The following is a 21,052-nucleotide window of genomic DNA, read 5'->3' on the forward strand; positions in this document are numbered from 1 at the left end:
AACAAAAATGTTCCTAAACTATATGCCATGTGATTTTATTTTTTCAGGGATAAAATTAACCCCTAATTTTTTAAATGTCTAAATGGGTCGCCAAAATTTAGGTGTCAACAGCTGCCCCTCTTTGAAGGTGAGCTCGTAGAGGTTGCCTTCAAAGACAAATTGAGACCTAAATTTTGACCATGCACATGCAGTGAATGATTTTTGTTGGAACATGAATTCCATTTTTTAATGCAATTTATATGATGCATGGAAATTCTAATGCAAATGATAGATGAACCTACGGGATAACTTACCTTCGAGGAGGATAAAGTAATTCGAGATAGTGAGTGTTACCCGTCAGGACCCGTACCATTCTACGGTCGCCTAGAATAGTAACATGACTTTGTGAAGATGCTGCTTTCCTAGGACCCGTACCATTCTACGGTCGCCTAGTATGGCAGAAAGGAGCTGCTTTCTCAGGACCCGTACCATTCTACGGTCGCCCAATACGGCAGAAAAGTTTTGTAAGGAACTGCTTTCCCAGGACCCGTACCATTCTACGGTCGCCCAGTACGGCAGAAATGTTTTGTCTAGGACCCGTACCATTCTACGGTCGCCTAAACGGATTCATTCTCCAGGACCCGTACCATTCTACGGTCGCCTGAATGAGGGAATTGCTTTTCCAGGACCCGTACCATTCTACGGTCGCCCTGTTAGAGCAATAAATGTTGTCTAGGACCCGTACCATTCTACGGTCGCCTAGATTGAGGTTTTGCTTGGCTAGGACCCGAACCATTCTTCGGTCGCCCAACCTTGCGACGAAATCATCCGACCAGGACCCGAACCATTCTTCGGTCGCCTTAATCGATTGAATCTGGAGGAAAAATCTTGGGGGACAACTCCATTGAGTGTCGATGTAAAGGACTCTGGGCTACGAAAGCACGCCGTTTCAATAAAATGGACTCTGGGCTACGAAAGCACACCAGGTCAATAAGAGAAATCCGGGCTACGGAAGCACGCCGGTTCGATAAAATGGACTCGGGCTACGAAAGCACGCAGTCGATATAACCGGACAGCTTGACCAAGTCAAGTGTCGATGCACTTGAGAGAGAATACCTGCACAATGACAAGTATTTTAGAGTATGGTAGAGATATACTTACCTCGGTGATATCTCCGATTCTTGGAGAAAAATGTCTTTTGGAATTTAGATATCCCTGTGAAGGTCTTTCACCTCATGGTGGAGGTTTCTCATCTCCTAATATCATGAAACATTCTGAAAGGAACTTGAATTACCCGTCAGACATGATTTAGAGCAAAAACTTATACGCATTCATCAAAGAGATAGACAATTTGAGTTACTCTAGAATGCACATTTCAAAATTTAGTGAGGTTTTCTTCAACTCAATCGGGGTTCATGCATAATGACTTTTGCATTACCCAAATTTCCCACTGGAGAGAATTATCATTCAAGACAATCTTCACTCATAACATGGATTTCCTAAGAATACTAAATGAGAGACCTTCAGTTAGAAAGGACTTTCACTCACTCTCATTTAGAGGTTATTTTATGAGAATCACTCCATCTCACTGTCATCATACCAACAAGGGTCCGAGTATTCTCGCAAGCGGTACAACCTTACCAATCTGAGAGGTCTTTAACAAGGACCGTAATGTGGGCTTGGTCAACGGTTTAACAAAGGGGCTCTTTGAGTCAAGGCAATTGAAAGAACAATTTTGTAATCATCTCCGGGTTTACAAGTCAAGAACCCTGCAAAATGAGAAAGAAATAATATTGCTCGCACTTCTTCGAGCGATGCTTATAAACATATGAACTCCTACGTTAATTTAAGTGCCATAATCTGAAGAGACTTTGTGAGGGACGTAACGTAGGCTGGGTTCATGGGTTGAGAAATGAAAGGATCATTAGGCTCAAAATGTGTGTGAATGGTGAGAGTTGGTGATCATCTTGGCATTGCCACCGGTTTTCTTTTTTTCAATATTGGGGATTGTCTTCATGAAATGCCCCATTGATTGTAAAAACTCAACTTTTGAGTTCTTTGAGTATTGCTCCATCAGGATTCAATTCTTGCAATTGACAGTCACCTTATCTTGACTCTCTTTTTCATCTATGGGCATTGGCCTTGCTTTTACCAGGCACACCGCTTTTTCATGCCCCTAGTTCTTATTCATTTTTTTTACATTTTTTTTCATGGGCATCGGCCTTGCTTTTACCAGGCACCCTGCTTTTTCATGCCCCTTAGTTCTATTTTGAATTCAATTCTTGCGTACAATGCATGCGTCAAGCAATTGCACTTTGAATGACACTCGAACGTTTCAAGAGTCTTCATCGCCTTTTTGCCTTGCCCCAAAGTGTGGGGATGATCACCAATTGGGTTTAATGTGAAATGAATTCATAGGCTCAAATGGGCTATGCAAAGGATATAAGTGTGTAAGATAGAGAAAGAAATACTCTTTGTCATCCTAAGGCACTTAAATTACCATATGAATTCAATGTAATAGCATGACTAGAAGATTGATGCAAGTGAGAGCAAGAAAATTTCAATCCATTTTTTTCACCTTATGGTATCGTCTTACCTCCAATTTGCCCTAGTGTGGGGTGGTTCTTGACAGGGATAATTTGAAAAAAATCTCCACAAGTGTATGGGGCTCAAAGAAGTTAAGCAATGGATCACTGTTGTGTTTGAGATAGAGAAATAATGCCTCTCATCACTTCGGTCATCGTACCTTTTGCGAGAGAACTCTTTACCTTGCGGATATGGAACTTCTTACACTCATCTCACAAGTGTATAAGTAGGGGACTGTGTATAGGATAAGGCTTGCCTTTCATCATACTGACACGTCTCATTCGGCATTCTTAAGCATTGATGTCACTCCATTAAATTGTCTATCTTGACAAATCTCCACATGAAATTGGCGAGCTAAATCAATATGAAAATTTTCTTTTCAAAAGAGTCCAGCAACTTTAAGCATGAAAAGTGTTTGTGACTTCAAAACAAACAATTTATTGCACTCAAAACATGGTTTTAAGCATTCATTCAAGGAATTGTCCCATGGAGGGATTGTCTCGGCAATGGATGTCCACGGGATTGAAAATCCGCTTTTTAATTTGATGAATGCTCCATTCTTGCTTTTGCCCCTGCACAAGAGAACGTGCATGAATAGGATACTATGCAACTCAAAGTAAATTCAAATTGCACAACCATTTTGGCTCGGATCGAGATTTTGTCTCAGTCATGTCACTACTAGAATCTGTAGTGCCCCCAATTCGTCATCGCAAGGAAAAGAACAAAGCATCATCTCCCAAAATTATTTATGTTCAAAGACGAGATGTACCTCTTTCACCAAAGATGGATGATCCTCTTTTAACTTGCCCCTCATTTAATGGGCGAGAATGAAAATTCCGTCAAGCATGGAAATGGAATAGACTTTGTTTGGCCCTAATGTGCCTTTTTCATATGCTTTCTTATCGGGTCAAGAAAGTAATGCTCTGAAAACATGAAGTAAATGAGTCAGAAAATTAAATAGGGCTAATCTAAGGCATGTTTTTTTTTGGAAATGGTTTGAAAAATGATTTTTTTATTTATTCTTTTTTGGATGAGGAAGCATGAAGAAGCCCAGTCCTCAGAATTTCTCCTTGGATGATATTTTCTTTTCATTGTTGGATATCGTCACCGGGCTGGTTTGGCATACCCCATCATGTCCTCAAAACAAAACTTGTAATTTTATTGATATTCGTCAATCAAATTACATTTATTGGAATGAAAAATGTGATATTCAAGCACTAAAGCAAAACAGAAGAAATTTTTATCAATCCTTAAAAAGCAATAAGAATTCCCACACAAGGGAAGGTGCAATTGAACATGCCCCTAAATAAGGAAAGCAAACTACTTAGGATCATGAATCATGTGTGCTTGAGTTCTTCACCCTCCTTGATCTTGTGATGCGAACCCTCCAGGTTAGAGATAAGTCACTAGTCTCTTCATGGTGGCATCAAATTCAACTACCTCAGGAAAATGAGACGATTCAAAAGTTCTTTTGACTTTCTTCTTCGAGTCGCAGTTTCTCATTGAAGATAGAGTACCTATGTCATCGCAGCCCTTTTGTTTGATGAGAAAAGTCACGGTAGCAGACAATTCATCGACTTGACTTTGGTGGTGTGCAATTCGCTTGTTCATATTGTCAATGATACGGTCCATTACATCGTTTCGATCTGCCATTTTAGCTTTCAACCGTGTACGGATGGGTGAGCGGGAGTGCCCCATAATTACCTAAAGGAATAAACGGGAACATGTAAGCATGAGGTGTAAATGGAGAGTCAATCCATGACAATGATCTAATCGATTTTTCTATTTTTTTTTTCATTTGTTTTTTCATTTATTCATGAAAAGTCTATGCAAGAAGGGAATTTCCTAAAAATGGATATCCTAGTAAAACCAAATTTTCTAGACATGATGTAAAAACAAATTCTCCAATGTTTTTTTTTTTTAAATGCATCATTCCCTAGCAATTTCTCATTTCATTTCTAATTGACAAATGAATCAAATCAATGATTGACCTAGATTGTCATGGACCGACCCAAGAAAATAAATTGCATGCTATAGGGAAAGAACACTTACTTCACCAAGGAGAATCAATGGCAATCACATAAACATGCGCATGAGATGTGAGGTTCGATTTCTAACTAGAAAGGCTAAGCAAAGTGGAGTTAAAGGGTGGGATGACTTAGTTGCAGCCTCGCATGCCAAGTCAAGTCCTCCTAACTCCGGCTCGGCCAAGAATGATACCCCAATGCGACGCAGCCTCGCGGGCAGAGGTAAACATTCTTGACACCAAGAAAAACTTTCGGGATTGAGTTGAGCAACCTCTACTACGCGGCCTCGCGGTCGAAGTCGTATCCAACTCAATACCATCCTAAGTGTCCTAGTGCGGCCCAGGTCCGGCGGCAGGTTGTGTGTGCAAAAGTGTAGTGCTAAATGCAAGGCATGCACAACAATTTAAATCAAGCAACACTTCAATAACTTGAATTTAAAACATTCATCCCCAACTCCAACCTGCAAGACAAGGGTTAGCAAAGACTACTCCCCTTATATCTCCCCATCTGCAAAAACATTTAACACCTTAAATGTTAGGGACGTACACTGTGATCCTCGCTGCCAAACAAAAACATTTTTCAAAATATAAAATTGGCCTAAGTCCACTAAGAGTTTCAACTCAAGTCCCCAGCGAGTCGCCAAGCTGTCGCGACCCAATTTTTCGGGGTTTAAATCACCTAGGATTTTGGCTAATGGATTGTTAAGCCTAGACTTAACTCGAGCTCTCCCAAGCCCATACCAATTCGCGACTTTAGGTTCAAGTTTTTTTAACATGCAAATGGATTTTATCTAGGAGTCGCCACTAATCTATTTTTGGTGGGTCGATTAGAAACCCAAGCAAAGTAATGGGAGTTTTACTTTACTCCTACGAACCAGAGATTATGAATTCGGGGACTTGGTTACGCTAGACTTTTCTAACGCCCTTTCGGTACCTTTCTCTTTTATTTCAAAGAAAATGTTTTGCAGGCAGCTTGGATTGATTTTAAATTTATTTCCCTAACATGTGAGGTGATCATGCGGGTGCGCAATCCACCAATTTAACACGCAGATAAGTAATAAATAAATTGCAAAAACTTACCTCAAAGCAATGAAAGCATCTGCATGGTTAGATTAAAAATCATCAACCCTAGATATGATTTCTAATTAACACGCAATTTCTCTTCTTCTTTTTTTCATTTTCACTTAATTAATGAGAATCATGCAATATGCAGCTCAATATTAACTAAATGACCTAATTCTAATGTCATGCAATTTCTAATTAAATGGATTTAATAACAATCCCTAAATGACGTGCATTTCATGAATCTAATTCTATATGACGTGCACACGATTTTTTATTTTCTTATTGAGCATGCAATCTATCTAGGATGAATTATTTAAACCTATAATTAATAAACATGCAATCCTAACATGTAATGACGTGCAAAAGATGCCCTAATTCTACATGACATATGCATGATGATCTTTTTTAATTAATTTCGAAATTAAAAAATGTCAAATGATTAAACATGCAATTTAAGCTAACAAAAATCTAACTTCCTAAATTTACGTTTTCGATAATTCATGATAAATAAAATGCTTAATCTAAATATGCAAGTAATCCTAGAGTATGCAATATTCTAACAAGGCAAATCATTCAAAATCATCAAAGATATCATACATCGTTCGAATCAGGGAACAATATCCAAATCGGCTTGATTATTTCGCTAATAAAATCGATAAATTGATCTTAAGCCTTAAAGATCAATATATCAATTTCATTCCCGCGTGATTAATTATTCCATCTAAAGCCTTATAGATGGAATAAAAAATCGGTGTGCGGTTGCGAATTAGGAAATATATCCTAATGAATATTATACCTCTTACTCAAAAGGTTTAAATTAGATATCAATCTCATCAATCTAGGCAATATGATGTTTAAATCAAATTAAGATGAGATTTTTACCTAATTGCCGAATATACTTCCAAATTTGGACTTCGAACGGCTTCTCATGACGCGATATAGTGATGCTTGGCGAGGCTCGGCGTGGCTCGACAAGGCCACAACAAGTTCGATGGGCTATCGTACGGGACACCAAGAAACTTGCAAAACTATTGAAAACGTAGGTAATTCATTGGGAGGCTTGCTGGCAGAGAAATATTGGAGCTACGTAGTGAAGCTCTGCGCCCCCGGTGGTTGGTTGCTTGCGATGACTCATGGCCAAGAAACTCCGAGATTCGCTTGGGACGTTGAATCGTAATAGTGGGCAAAGTGGCAACGCGTGGCAGCAAAACTTAAACATGAACAAGGGCGTGCGTGCGCGCAAGGCATGAATTTTGATGGATGCCTAAAGTTTCAAGAGATGGGGTTGGTTCGGGAAGACTCTGGACTCCAAACCGACGTGGTGCTTTTGACCAAGTCCACGTGTTCTTCCTTTGCCAAGAATTCTTCAATTTGTTGCCGTAAAAATGTGAATTTCGTGGCTTACGGCATGGTGATCGACGGGTGAGGGGTTGCTCACGAACATGAAAGGGTCTTGATCACGGCAATGCAAGGAGCTCTCGGTAGCCTCCGGGTGATTATCGTCGAGAGCTCATGATGAAGAGGCAACAGCAACCATGATGGGAAATTCAGCAAGGGTATCAGCAAGTCGAACTTCGCTTGTAGGAGTATCTCGATTGCATCGACACTGGACTAGCGTTGGGTGAATTGCGCTCGCTGGACAGCGAGGGAACGGCACCTTCGAGAAGCAATAATGTGATTCAACCAACGATGGATCAACTCCTATTAATCCGTAAACACAGAATCAATTTGGCTAAAGTATGCATCCGTCGGATAAGCTGCGAATCTGGAACTGCTTGAAGATCTCGGCGTGAGGTGCCACAGACCAGGAGCTAAAGGCGTTGTGCGAGACAAAATAGAGCCACCGATGTTTCGGGACATCAAGCAAAAGAGACGACACTTTGAGGCCAGCAAGCAGCCATCTCGATGGGATTTGGAGCTCGTCTAGAACTAGTGGATTTGAAGCTCTCTCAATGTGCCGTTTCTCAATTGTGGATCATGGCCGATCCCCTCACGATTTCTTCTCTCTCTATGCTCTCAATTGTGGCCGTGTATTCAATAAATGTGGCCTCCTCTTCAGCTTTGTCCGTACGCGGTCCCTTTTATAAGCCAAAAAATTGGATCTTCGTGGTATATTTTACTTTCTAATTTTGCTCATGCAAAATACCACCGAATATATCGTTGCACCCCGCGTAATATTACCTTTTGTATTTATCAAATATCACATCCAAAATTTTCCTTTTTGCTTGAAAATATATCATTTGGTGTATATTGCCTAAATGCGTGAAGAATCTGAACGGAATATGTGAAAAATTTTGCACTCGCCGTTGGTCCAATAAAATAAACAAAAATGTTCCTAAACTATATGCCATGTGATTTTATTTTTTCAGGGATAAAATTAACCCCTAATTTTTTAAATGTCTAAATGGGTCGCCAAAATTTAGGTGTCAACATTCTCCTTGGATGATATTTTCTTTTCATGGTTGGATAGCATCTTTGGGCTGGTTTGGGATACCGCCTCATGCTTTCAAAATATTTTCAACTTTATTTAATATGTGGATTTACATTTTGGAAAAGTGCTTTCAAAAATTAGTTCCTCAAGCGGAACGATGTTGAAAATAAAAACAAGCCAGACTTAAGAAAGAGATACAAGTTCCCACGTAGGGGAATACGAAAGGAAATTAAAAGGGTTCTACTCGAGCGGGCCTGCACCCATTTCCCCTTACGGTCCTTCATTGATGGTGTCCATGAAAAGGTCTCCAAACATGGTGGTCATGTCATCTGGCCCTTCTTTCTCTGTTGTTAAGGGTGTCGCTTCATTGCCTGAATAATACTCGGCCTTCACCGGCCCTTGATGAATGTCAACAGTATGCGCTTCGACGTTTCTACTCTGACTGTCTTCAGAACTGAATACCGCATTTACTTTGTCGGTGCGATCAGGAAGCGAATTGTTCTGGAATGAGAAAACTTTTGTGTCTAACAGGTTCTGGATTCGACTCTTGAGGGCGAAACACTCATCAGTCGAATGCCCCACTTCTTCCATGTGATAGTTGCATATCTTTGACGGGTCATAGTTGGAAAAACTTTCGGCGTTGGGTCGCTTTGGCTCAATCGAAAGGAGGTTCTTCTTCCGGAGGATTGCCAGTACCTGTGACGGAGATCCAGGAAGAGGAGTAAATTGTCTGTTATTGCCGTAACGCTGGGGTGGCTAACGGCTGGTGGTCTGTTACTGTCTTGCACTTGTCTGAATTGTTGGAGAATGATTGTAGGTCGCATTGACATCTACCATGGGTTCTTTATCTTTCTTCATGCTGAACCTGCTCGTGGATGCAGGTTCAGTGAACCAACCATCCCTCAACCCTATCTCAATTTGCTCCCCTACTGGAATGAGTTGATTAAATGATTCGGCGATCGTGGTTACCATTCGATTGTGGTACTCATAAGGGAGGGTTTTGATAAACATCTTTCTCAACTCAAAATCGGTTGGTTCAGGACTGATTTGGGCGGCCAGATTCCTCCATCGGATAGTATATTCTTTGAACGATTCGTGCTTTTTCTTTTCGGTACGCTCAAGATCCTCACGAGAAGGGGTAATATCCATTATGAACTTATACTGCTTGAGGAATGCCTCACTCACTTCGTTCCATGTTTCGAGGAGATTCATGTTCTTTGTAATGTACCACCTCAGGGCAGGGCCTATTAGACTTGATTGGAACAACTGGATCATTAATGGTGCATTATTAACGTATTGGGTCATTCGAACCAAGTACATTTGCAAATGAGCCCTAGGACAAGTCGTGCCATTGTACTTCTCAAACTCAGGCATTTTGAATTTTTCCGGCATTTTGACATTGGAATAAATGGAGAGGTCCGTCAAAGTAGGATCTTGGAGGCCTTGCAGTTGTTTCAGCTTCTCCTCAAGCTTTTCGAGGCGTTTGTCATGCTCAGTTTTAGACAAACTGTCTGGCCTAGCTTTCTCGATCATGGTTGGGTGCGGATCATCCTCCAATTCGGGCATGTTATCGTCGGTATCTCCACCTTGATCACCCCTAGTAGACGATTGTGGCAACAATACCTCGATTGAGGCCGGGGCGGGAGTAAGCTTGCCCTGGATGGAGTCTATCTGCTTTGAGAGTTGTTGAAGCACATTGAAGACTTGTTTCATTTTGTTTTCCATGACCGCAACACGGCTTGGTACATTCTCTTCGGCCATTCTTGCTCTTGCTTTTGAACGAGTCTAGATCGGCGAACGTTGACGTTCCGTGATTACCTAGTCATGAGTAAACAAACGTGTGTGAATACAAGGCGTAAATAGAGAGTCAGTCCATGATGACAACCTAATCCTACTATTTTGTTTATTCATGAAAAGGTAGAGGATTTCCTAAACATGGATTGAAAAAGGGCGCGTGGCATGTTAACATGAGCTAAAAAGATATTCAATTTGAAAGGCGAAGAAAGCATGAGTTGCAGCAAATTTTGAAAAAGGTTTCTATCCCATTTTTTTGGCAAATGAAAAATCTTGCGGAAAAGAATTTTGTAACATGCTTGAGAATAAAAACATCAACTGAAAGGTTTCGATCGAGCTTCGCGACCCGATTTCTCGCGTGCTCGCTCGTTGATTCTCCCTGAAGTCTCTCAAGGGAAGATCTCCGAGTTCGCCGTGCCTTGCCATCGTCGGGAGAAGCCTATTTATAGGCGAGGGGGCGGCCGGTCGATGGAGGTTTGACTGCCGGTCTTCGCACGCCGAACGGCCTCCGCCGGCCGAACCGGCGTCCCATCCGAGCTCCTCCAACAAGGCGTGCTCGGCATTGAAGGAAGCTCATGATGGCGCTTGAGATCTGTCTCTTCCGGCCAACGTCGGCCTACACTCGGCCATAGGTTGTCCTTTGCGCACGTGAGTTGCAGAGGCGGAGGGGAAGAAGAGGGAAGAAGGAAGAAGAAGAAGAAGAAAGAGGGGGCCGGGCTGGAGGAGAAGGAGGGTGGGCTTGGGCCCGTGAAAGGGAGAGAAAAAGGAGGGGGGGGCTGGCTGCCAATTTTTTGCTTTCTTTTGTTTTTATTGATTTTTTTTTTCGTTATTTATTATTTATTATCTAAAAAAGGAAAAATAAAAAGAAATTAAGACCTAATTAAACCTAATCAAAATTTTAGGTGTCAACATAGAGTGAAACCATATAGAATCGTCCTTTTTTGTGCCAAAGTTGAGCTGAATTGTCTATGTTTTTACTGAAGTTCTCATGACAGTTTGCAGGGTGACGCAAGGAAATCACCTGTTAGACATATTGGCGTTCCCTTAATCTCTGGCAGACGTCCATTAGAGAACGTGAGCCACTCACTCACAAGATTACGATTAAATTGTCCAGTTTGTCTGACGAACTTAACCTGTACAAGCAGGCTTAACTCGAAAAATATGTGATTTATAGTCTAGTTAGTTTTGGGTGAGACGCTCTTCTTCCTAAGAAATCTCTAAGGGCTGCTGGGAAGAAAAATGCAGAGCTAAACGAGAGTCCAACAACGATCGAGATCAAGTTTGCCTTTCGAAACAAGAGAGAGGGTATTTCATCATAGTTTTCTTGGTAGCAAGTCGCCCTTGAAAACTTATTACAAAAACAAATTCATCATTGCATAGCTTGACCTAAGCAATATTCGTAAAGCAAAGGAAAGTTAAACCAAGAGAGGTGGAAATTAGGGGAGCTAGAGGGAGATGGTCTCTTCAACAGAGAGGATTTGGAGATGTTCGTTTAGGGACGAGCCAACGAGCGAGCCCTCCATCAGATCCTTTTGTGAAGCTCTAACACCCGTTGTTTGTGGACGTGACAAATGAATTCAGACCTCGAAAACCTGCTGGACTTGCCAAGATCTCAAATTCTTTCGTCTTTCTTTCTTTTCCTCCTGGGACATAGTTCAACATCACAACATCGGAGACGAATATGCTCCTGGAAACAATGTCTGTCGCAGGATATCGAAACCCACCCTTTTGTCACTCTCACATGTTTCATTTTGCCATCATTCACTTGTTACTCTGATATAGTAATGCAATCAGGTTTTTAAAGAAAAAACATAAAATTGGACAGAGAAAAGGATAAAATGGTAAAAGCAATAAGTTAACCACGCACTTTCCACCGAAAGTGCACTCGATGAAATTCCTTAATTATCCCTGAAGTGCAACAATCAACTTCATCTTCTTTAGTTTTCTTTTTCTATAAATGTTTTCTTAAGTTAATTAAAAAAAACTGCGAAATGTTCATTTGGCATTTGCTTTCTAGACTAAAATTCTTAAAGGAAGACAAAAAGGTATCCTAAAGTGCACATTGCGAATATCACTAGATTTTGAGAGAAGTTTTGAACTTTTTAACTAGGACACCAAATTCAAACTCTCCCTAAAAGTGGTACAGATACTTGCAGATTTGACTAGATAAATCAATGGCATTCTTGCTTACCTGAAAGAAAAATGGGTTAGCATGCTTTTTGGAGGCTTCCGGTACTAGTCAACTTCGATTCTTGGGCGCAAAGCTATTATCTTAGAAAAGCCAAAAATTAATTATTGTGGATTTGAGCAAGTCCTTAAAAGGCTCAAAGAAAAATAGGGTGAAGAATCTCTGAGGGGTGAGATTCGCTGCTGTTACCTTTGAAAAGCCAAAAGATCAACTATTGATTATTGGCGACATGTAAAGATTCCTAGTTTTCACTTTTCACCAAAAAAACAAGGTTTAAAAGACAGAAAGAGCCACCAGCTGTGCTTAAAGAGCGATAATACCTCTTTTGACTAATGTATGATGAACCTTTTTCTATTAAAATCTTTCTATAATGTTTTCTTTTTTCTCTCTACTTTGTATGGGAAGAAGTAAAATTGTCTCTTTCCTCCAACATAAAAGAAAAATATATAGTGATCAAAATATAGACAAAAACTATTATTGTGCTAGAATCATGGTCAAATGTTAATTATGCCTATCTTCGTACCATTGATATTACGAAAGACAAACACGACAAGAAAAAGGGGAACTTCTTGAAGTTATATTTCCACCACGAATGAATAAGTGATATCAATCGTAAATTTAATCTCATAGTAAGTGGATCAATACTTTAAGAAATGCTCAAAAGTTCCCTCTGAAATAATGTTATGTGAGTTTGTAAGCGAAGAAGATGGGACTAGGACTTCTAGTTTCAACCCATAGTTTGCATTTTTTTTTTATGTGAAAAGTAAAGCACAACTAATCGATCTTATGCTATAAAAAACTATTAATTTATTCTGGCAAAATTTACTTTTCAACTTTGAAGTATAATATCACTCAAACTATCTAAATAAAAAGAAAAACATGCGATTTATTTGTTGGAAATTATTATGATATATGCCTTGATTCTTCATATTTCTCATGATGTGCGTATATCTACGAGATTCTCTATACTTCTCTTTGATTGTGATTATTTTGATTGATTCTATTTACTATAGATAGTTACCTGATAAAGTTTGATAGGCTAATATAATATTTATTATATCATATACAAGAATATCTATAAATTACACAGTTCTTTCCCTTTAGTGTTAGAGCTAGATGATATAAATAAATTTTTGAATTGTTTTGAAATAGTTCGAGCTGCATTCCAACTCCGTTATCGAAAGTTGATTCATTGCTTTCAAATACTTCGATCTTCTTTGAACACAATCTACTTGAAAGCTTAAACGAACGGCATCAATACTCGGTTTTTCTCATTTCAAAATTCATGGATTGACATTCATAAATTGGTACCAGATGAGGCTAGCTCCTCTCACGAGATGGTGAGAGCGGCTTCCAAGGTCGTGTTTAGAGCGAGACTTTTGATTTGAACACGAGATACATGATACCCAAACCAAGCAATCAAGCAACTCAAAAACTCTTTTTGGGTAATTTTTCTTTCATTATCTTGGAATTGTTTAAGGAGAGAACTTTATATACTTCCAAGTTCGAGTTGAAGATTTCACCCTCAAACGTAAAATTCGCGATTTGGCATTAACGGTGACTCTGGGCTACATGATGTGTGACTTGTTTGCAGCGTCAGTCGCAATATTGCATGAGTCTTTCGTCTCCGCCGAGGGGAAATGGATTTCAGCTGTACGATCCGCTTTCCGTAAAGAATTTGCCGACCGTGATTGTAGCGATGCGAATAGCGATCCCCGCGTCGGATGTGACTCCTACATCAAAAAAGGGAGGGCAAAAAGGAACAAATCATCTTCCGTGAAGCTTCCGAACAGTCACAGCGGGCATATATTTAGCAGTCAGCCACCTGCGCAGCGCCCTCCGCCACAGCAGAGTCCACATTTTCATTGACGCAAGCTCCGGCGAGGGAAGAGGATTGTCATCGTCATCTTCTCCCTCAACTTCGCTGCCTCCGCCTCATGCTTGCAGGAGTTTACCAAGGAACTTCTTGCTTTCTGCCTTTCATCTTGAAAAAAAAAAAAAAGTACTTAATAGCAGTACTTAATAGCAGTCGTAGATTTAATCTCGTAGCAAGTGGATCAAAACTCAATGAAATGTTCAAAAGTTTTCTTGAAAATAATGTAATGCGAGTTTGTAAGTGAAGAAGATGTAACTAGAATTTCAAGTTTCAACCCCCATTTTGGAATTTTCTAAAAAATAAATGTGAAAAGGAAAGCACAAATAAGGGATCTTCTACTATAGAAGAAGACTAGGAATTCATTTCGGTAAAATTTAATTCTCAACTTTGAAATATAGCTTCACTCAAACCGTTTAAATAAATAAAAAATGTAATTAGGATATTTCCCTTGATTCTTCATAATTCTCGTGATGTGCATATATTTAGAAAATTATTCATATCTCATTTTGATTGTGCATATCTTAATTGATTTGATCACCTTAAATAGTTATTCGATAAATCCTATATAGAGGCTCATATAGTGTTCATAATATTATATACAAGAATACACATAAATTATACAATTCTTTCCTCTGCATTCTACAGAAATTTTGAATCCACTCGAGGGGTATACACCAATTTTTAGAGGATCTTATAGCTCTAATACTAAGATAGGAATAATGCGGAATAAAGAATCATTAATTTCTATATATTTCAGTGTACATTACAACGAAGACTATACAAGCTTATTTAAGACAAAATTAACATCATCTACCCAAAAATTAGATTCGCACAGCGAATGTTTTGATATGGTTCCACTTGCATTCCAGCTCCGTTTATCAAAAGGCAATTCGTACAAATGGTTCTTTTCTTTTTTTAAACACCGTCTACTAGAAAGTTAATTCCGAGGGCATTCGCGCTTGATTTTAATACGATAATGTCGGCTTGCTACTAATTCGATTGTCTTCTTTTCTCACTTCAAAATTCATGGATTGTAGGCAAAGCATGTACTAACATTCATAAATTGTATCGAGTGAGGCTAGCTCTTGCGCAAGATGGTGAGGGCGGCCTCTAAGGTCATGCTGAGAGCAAGACCTTTTGATTGGAATACCGAGATATACCGTATCCAAACCAAGCAATTAACCACTCCAATTTTCGAGTGGATTATTCTTTCATTATCGTGGAACTTCTTTTCTGTATTATTCAAGTTCGTTGCAGATTTCACTCTCGGGTGCACTGATCTGTGGGGCAGGCAACTCTCGATGTCGCACTCGCCCGTGCAACAGGAAAGTCAGCCCGCCCGGACTGAGACTCGTTTGCAGCCTCGGTCGCCATCCTGTCACAGCCTGTCGTCTACGTCGAGGGGAAGTGGACTCCATCGGTATGGATCGCTTTCGGGGTCAATAATTTGCCGACCGCGATGGTAGCAAAGCGAATAGTGAAATACACGCGTCGGATGTGACCACGAGATCAAAAAGGGTGGGGCACGCAGGAAGGAACATATCGTTTTCCGTGCAGATTCCGAGCAGGGATCATCCCGGCGTCGGCGTCGGATGTGACCACGAGATCAAAAAGGGTGGGCACGCGAGAAGGAACATATCATTTTCCGTGCAGATTCCGAGCAGGGATCATCCCCGCGTCTCCGTCGATTTCGTCCGCTTCTCATATAATATGGCCATGCCCATTGCCCACTCTCTCTCCAACCCTCTTCAATGGCGACTGCATCATCATCATCTTCTTCTTCCTCGTCTTGTGCCGCCATCCCTCCATGGGACTACGACGTCTTCATCAGCTTCCGAGGCGACGACTCTCGCGCGGGCTTCGTCAGCCACCTCGACAGAGAGCTCCGCCGTAAGGAAGTCCGCGTCTCTATTGACTACGAGCTCGAACGGGGAGAGAAGATCGATAGCGCGCTGGAGCGGAAGATCGAGAGCTCTAGGATCGCGATCGTTGTCTTCTCCCCCAAATTCGCCGACTCCACCTGGTGCTTGTGGGAGCTGTCCAAGATTCTCGAGATGAAGCACTCGAGAGGGCAACTAGTCCGGCCGGTGTTCCTCGGCGTTGAACCGAGCCACGTGCGGAAGCAGACCGGCGTCTTTGCCGAGATTATGGTGAGGCATGAGGAGGTTTTTGGCGATGGTTCGGAGACAGTGAAAAAGTGGAGACACGCGCTGAGCGAAGCGGCCAATTTGTCCGGATGGCCTTTAGGCAACAGGTAATTGTCGAATTTTCTCAGCTAATTGATTGAGTTCTCTTGATTGCTGTTTGTGTTTGTAGAGAATTTCTGTTAGATTATGAACTCGCTAGAATTGGTAAAGATGAAATACTTTGCATAAATTTAGCAGAATTGTTCGAGAACTGGAGTTTCAATTGAGTCTGCTCAGAAGCAGGAGGCAGAACTGTGTGTTTGGAACCGGAATTCTCACTTTCAGAGTGTGGTTGTTCCGATGAATAACTTAGATGCATCCGATGTTTAAGGTGTCAAATTATAAGTATCATTTTATTTTTTTGATGGCCAAGAATTATTGATCTCTTATTTGCTCAACTAGCTTCGAATCATGTATACCTTCCCTTAGTGTCCACCGTGTATATCTCTATGGTTAATTACTTTGGCATCTGACAACATAAAAGTTATCATCACAAGGCAAATCCAAGTACTGGAATCTGACCAGTTCTGCCGCTTAATTGGTTTACATCTTCTCGGATCAGGGGGAAGGTGTTATTTCCGATAATCCTCCTGATCAGCTTATTTGGTTTAGTTTAGCAGAGGATGTGCCCACCTGCACTAGATTAAGGAAGCCAAAGTAAATAGTTTAATCTTTGTAGAACCTAATGTTTGTTGTACGATGCATCATTTGGAAACCCGGTACTTTTCAAAGAGCTCTAACAAGTAAGTATGAAGTTCTTTAGAATATGAAAATAGAACAAGTAAATATATAACAAGTAAATATGAAGTTCTTTTGAATAGTTTTGTGGCTTAGCAGGTTGTCACATATTTTTAGTGATTGCAATTGGCAGTCTTGAATCTGAACTTATCCAGAAGATTGTTGAAGAAGTTTCAAGCAAGCTACACCGCCCGTACTTGGATGAGGCATCCAGTCACTCTTGACAAACATATACAAGCTGTTAGAATGTCATTGCATGCAGAGGACGATGGCGTTCGCGTGGTGGGTATCTGCGGGATTGGTGGAATAGGCAAGACAACTATTGCTAAAGCTATATACAATATGATTGCTGATCAATTCGAAGGTAGTAGCTTTCTGGCAAATGTTAGAGAAATTTCTAGGCGGTATGGCCTACGTAAACTGCGGGAAGCTCTACTTCGTGACATTTTGGGGGACAAAACCATTAAGGTTGGCTACATTCAGATAGGTGTAGATTTGATCAGGCAGAAGCTTGGCAATAAAAGAGTTCTATTAGTTCTTGATGATGTGGATTGCATGGACCAAGTAAGGGACTTAATGGGTGAAAGAAGTTGGCTTGGTCAAGGGAGCAGAATAATGTTAACGACGAGAGATGAAGAAATACTAGTCGCTCAAAGTGCAGAAATCTATAAGGTTGGTGAACTGAATCATGATGATGCTCTTCAACTTTTCAGCTTGAATGCCTTTCAGAAACCATTCCCTACAAAAGGAGACCCCTACCCGCTTCTCTACTATAGATTTGTTCACTATGCCAAAGGTCTCCCTTTGGCTCTTATTGTATTGGGATCTTTCTTGAGTGGTAAGAGCACTGAAGAATGGAGGCGTACATTAGAAAGATTGAGTGCCACTCCTGGCGACCATATTGATGAGATTCTGAAAATTAGTTTTGATGGATTGGAAACTCATGAACAAGCTATATTTCTTGACATCGCTTGTTTCTTTAATGGGGAAGACAAAATTAAGGTAATAAAGGCTTTTGACCACTGTAACTTTTATCCAGAGAGTGGGCTTGACATTCTCTCTCAAAAATCTCTTACATACATGGAGTCAAACAAGATATGGATGCACAACTTGCTTCAAGAAATGGGTCGAGAAATCGTGCGTCGAGAATCTCCTAAAAATCCTGGAAGACGTAGCAGACTCTGGTCTTATGAGGATATTCTAAAAGTGTTACGGGATAATTTGGTAATTTTTCCTACAATAAGATCTGTATTTTCTTGTTCTTTAAAACTATGTTGTTTAAAATTTAATGGAGGTATGGAACTATAGTTAGTTGATATGTGGCGCTTTGGGAGTGGCTTGACAATTTAATAGCATATACATAGGTTCTTGCATGACGATCCTGTAAATGTTTTTTTCATCTATTTATGATTTATCTAACTTGTTTTCATTGCCTTTATTCGTGGTTAACTCCTGCTCTATGTTTGCTTTGGATTTAAAGGGAACAAACTCGGTTCAAGGTATTAAATTGGACATGCTTGAGCCTGGAGAGGCGATTCCTATGGGTACAAAATCCATCAAACAGATGACAAGTTTTAGACTGCTAATGCTTCGTGACAAACATTTATCTGGATGCCCCGAGAATCTTCGGAATGATATAAAGTGGCTCTGTGGGCAAGAAAACAACTTGCCAGCAACTGCAGAGAGATATGGTCCTGCGCAGCCTAGTATTCATGATTCCAGTCACGCCAACCCTGCTAAGAATGAGAAGCATCATGGTCCGATTGAAACGATCTTCTTTAGATTTCGATGCAAAGGGGCAGCATCGAGAATCTGGAAAATTAATTGCAGAGATACTCTGCCAAACTTTAAATGTATTGTGGGTACCCCACATAAGCTTGCCCAGTTTTTATGCCTCAGTGGCAAATGTGTCATGGCTATCGTTCATTACAGTGGCAAATGTGTCATAACTATCTTTCATTACAGTGGCAAATGTGTCGTGGCCATTGTGCGTAAGCTTACCAAGGGTTATCGTCATTTCAGTGGCAAATGTGTCATGGCTATCGTGCGTAAGCTTACCCAGTGTTTATGCTTAAGACACAAGCGTTTTGACAGTGATATGCTGTTGGAGGAATATTCGGTATATCCTCGTCTTTCTGACAGCTTTATTTCTCATCACTTCATTTTACTGAAATGCTTGCTGATAAATTTTGCTTCTCAGGTATTCAAAAAATATTCAAAGGCAGAGCTGGGTCGTGCAACTAATGATTTCCGCGATGAGATTGGAAGGGGCGGTGCTGGTTCAGTGTATCGTGGGAAACTGGATGATGGGCAGGAAGTGGCCATCAAGTGGGCAAATGTAATTGAAGATGGATGGGGATACAAGATGTTCATCAGCGAGATCCAAACTCTCCGTCATTACCGTCATAACAATGTTATTCGGTTGTTGGGATTTCACGCAAGACGTAGTGAGTGCGCCCTAGTCTACGAGTACATGAACAATGGCTCGCTGTACTCACACCTTCACACTATCAGAAACCCAACTTTCATGTTGTGGAATGCACGGATCAAGGTGGCACTGGATGTCGCTAGGGGAATTGAGTACTTGCATGAATTTGCAGGTCCTCGAATTGTACACCGAGACATCAAGTCAGCAAACATCTTGCTAGATGAAAACTGGACTGCCAAACTTTCAGATTTTGGACTCTCCGTACTTCTTCCCAAGGGTGTAGATGAGTTTGAGCAGGATCGGGTTGCTGGCACCCTTGGTTATCTGGATCCAGAATATTTCCACACCCGAATGCTAACGACTAAGAGCGACGTGTATGCCTATGGCATTGTGTTGCTTGAGTTGTTATCTGGATGCAAAGTACTGGATAGGAATGAAGATGGCGAGAGATTGATAGTGAACACCATAGTTCCATGCATCCTTCAGGGCAACATCGGCCAGGCTCTGGACCCATACATGCCAACTCCGGCCCCGTTCGAGATGATTGCAGTGGAAGATATGGCTAACCTCGCTGTGGATTGTGTTCGGGGACGAGCTTTTGACCGGGCCTCGATGAGTTGTGTAGTGGACCGCCTAAGAAGTGCTTTGGCTCAATTCCCATCCGAATTGAGTGATAACACGGAAACTAGTAGATCTTGCAAATCAAGTCCATATACTCATCTCCCGTTGAGTGGAGAAAATATTCAGTAGTTAGCAATCACCAGGTCATCGTCCTACGTGGCATGCGCAAGCCCGAGTGGCTCCACTAACGAGTCGACACGTGTCGTTGGACTTTGACTAGCCGGAAAATAGAAAAATAAAAAGTTGGAGGGTTTCTTTTTTCTCTCTCCCCCTGATAGCCGGCTGAAAAGAGAGCCTGCAGAAGCAATAATTAATGCTTTTGCCGCTCAAAACCTCTCTCCCCATTTCAATTTTCAAGCAAGTCTTCTCCTTCGTCGGGTTGAGAGGAAAGAAATGAATATATCTTCTCTCTCTTTCTCGGCACGCCCGACCGCTCCATCTCCCCGTCCGCCTCCCGCTGCCCCTTCCCCTTCCCCTTCCCCAAAGCCTCCGTCGGTCGCAAATGCTATTCAGTCTGCCCTCGTCACGTAGCTTCCCCAAGACCCCCACTCGGTCACAGTTGCTGGGTCTCGAGCCCGTTCGCCTCCGCCGTCACCTTCGGAGTCTCATCGGCGGCTACGATTCATCAGCCGACTCCTCTCTCCCCCGGCTCGTGTGCGGTCTCTTGGGAACCCCGGTGGCGTCCACTATGGCAGAAAGAGAGAAAACACTACCGACTCTATCCCCCTCCCCTCGCCATTTCCAGCAGTCGGAACATCAACAGTGTCTTCTTCTTCGATGCACATGTAAATCGACCTACACGTCCATGGCCTTCACTTCCTCAATCTCTCTCGCCTATCGTATTCATTGTTAGATGGCATCTGCAGTTGACGCTGCGGGCGAGTGGTTGGAGCCATGGACCGGAGCTCGGGTTCAACTTTGGCGTCGTCGCTATCGTTGCGTTTCCGGCGCCGGCTCTAAAAACCGCGACTGACTCTGTTGTGATTTTGGGTCGAAGCGGAAGTGGAGGAAGCTTGCGACTGCTACGTCCCGAGCCCCTCCGCCTTCAGATGCTGGTCGCTTCATTTGTCGCCTTCCTCGCTTTTCCAGCTCAGCGATAGAAACCGCGCGAGGCTCGGTTTTGATTTTGAGCTC

At 41.5% G+C, this 21,052-nt stretch overlaps 2 protein-coding genes across 3 annotated transcripts; both read left to right on the plus strand.

Moving 5' to 3' along the window:
* Positions 1 to 15,587: 15,587 nt before the first annotated feature.
* On the plus strand, positions 15,588 to 19,884 carry LOC120286717 (toll/interleukin-1 receptor-like protein). Of its 2 annotated transcripts, XM_039299164.1 has the most exons (3): positions 15,588 to 16,199; positions 17,003 to 18,988; positions 19,070 to 19,884. In XM_039299164.1, exons 1-2 carry the CDS (start codon positions 15,697 to 15,699, stop codon positions 17,091 to 17,093), a joined length of 594 nt encoding a protein of 197 aa, XP_039155098.1. In that variant the 5' UTR covers positions 15,588 to 15,696; the 3' UTR covers positions 17,094 to 18,988; positions 19,070 to 19,884. The 2 variants fall into 2 exon arrangements, with proteins under 2 accessions (XP_039155098.1, XP_039155097.1); XM_039299163.1 differs by lacking the exon at positions 15,588 to 16,199 and having other exon boundaries at positions 16,286 to 18,988.
* Positions 18,383 to 20,047, plus strand: LOC120286512 (serine/threonine-protein kinase-like protein CCR4). The gene has a single exon (XM_039298759.1). It carries the CDS (start codon positions 18,383 to 18,385, stop codon positions 20,045 to 20,047), a length of 1,665 nt encoding a protein of 554 aa, XP_039154693.1.
* The last annotated feature ends 1,005 nt before the right edge of the window (positions 20,048 to 21,052 follow it).

Source organism: Eucalyptus grandis, chromosome 8 (genome assembly GCF_016545825.1).
Source record: "Eucalyptus grandis isolate ANBG69807.140 chromosome 8, ASM1654582v1, whole genome shotgun sequence".
NCBI lineage: Eukaryota > Viridiplantae > Streptophyta > Magnoliopsida > Myrtales > Myrtaceae > Eucalyptus > Eucalyptus grandis.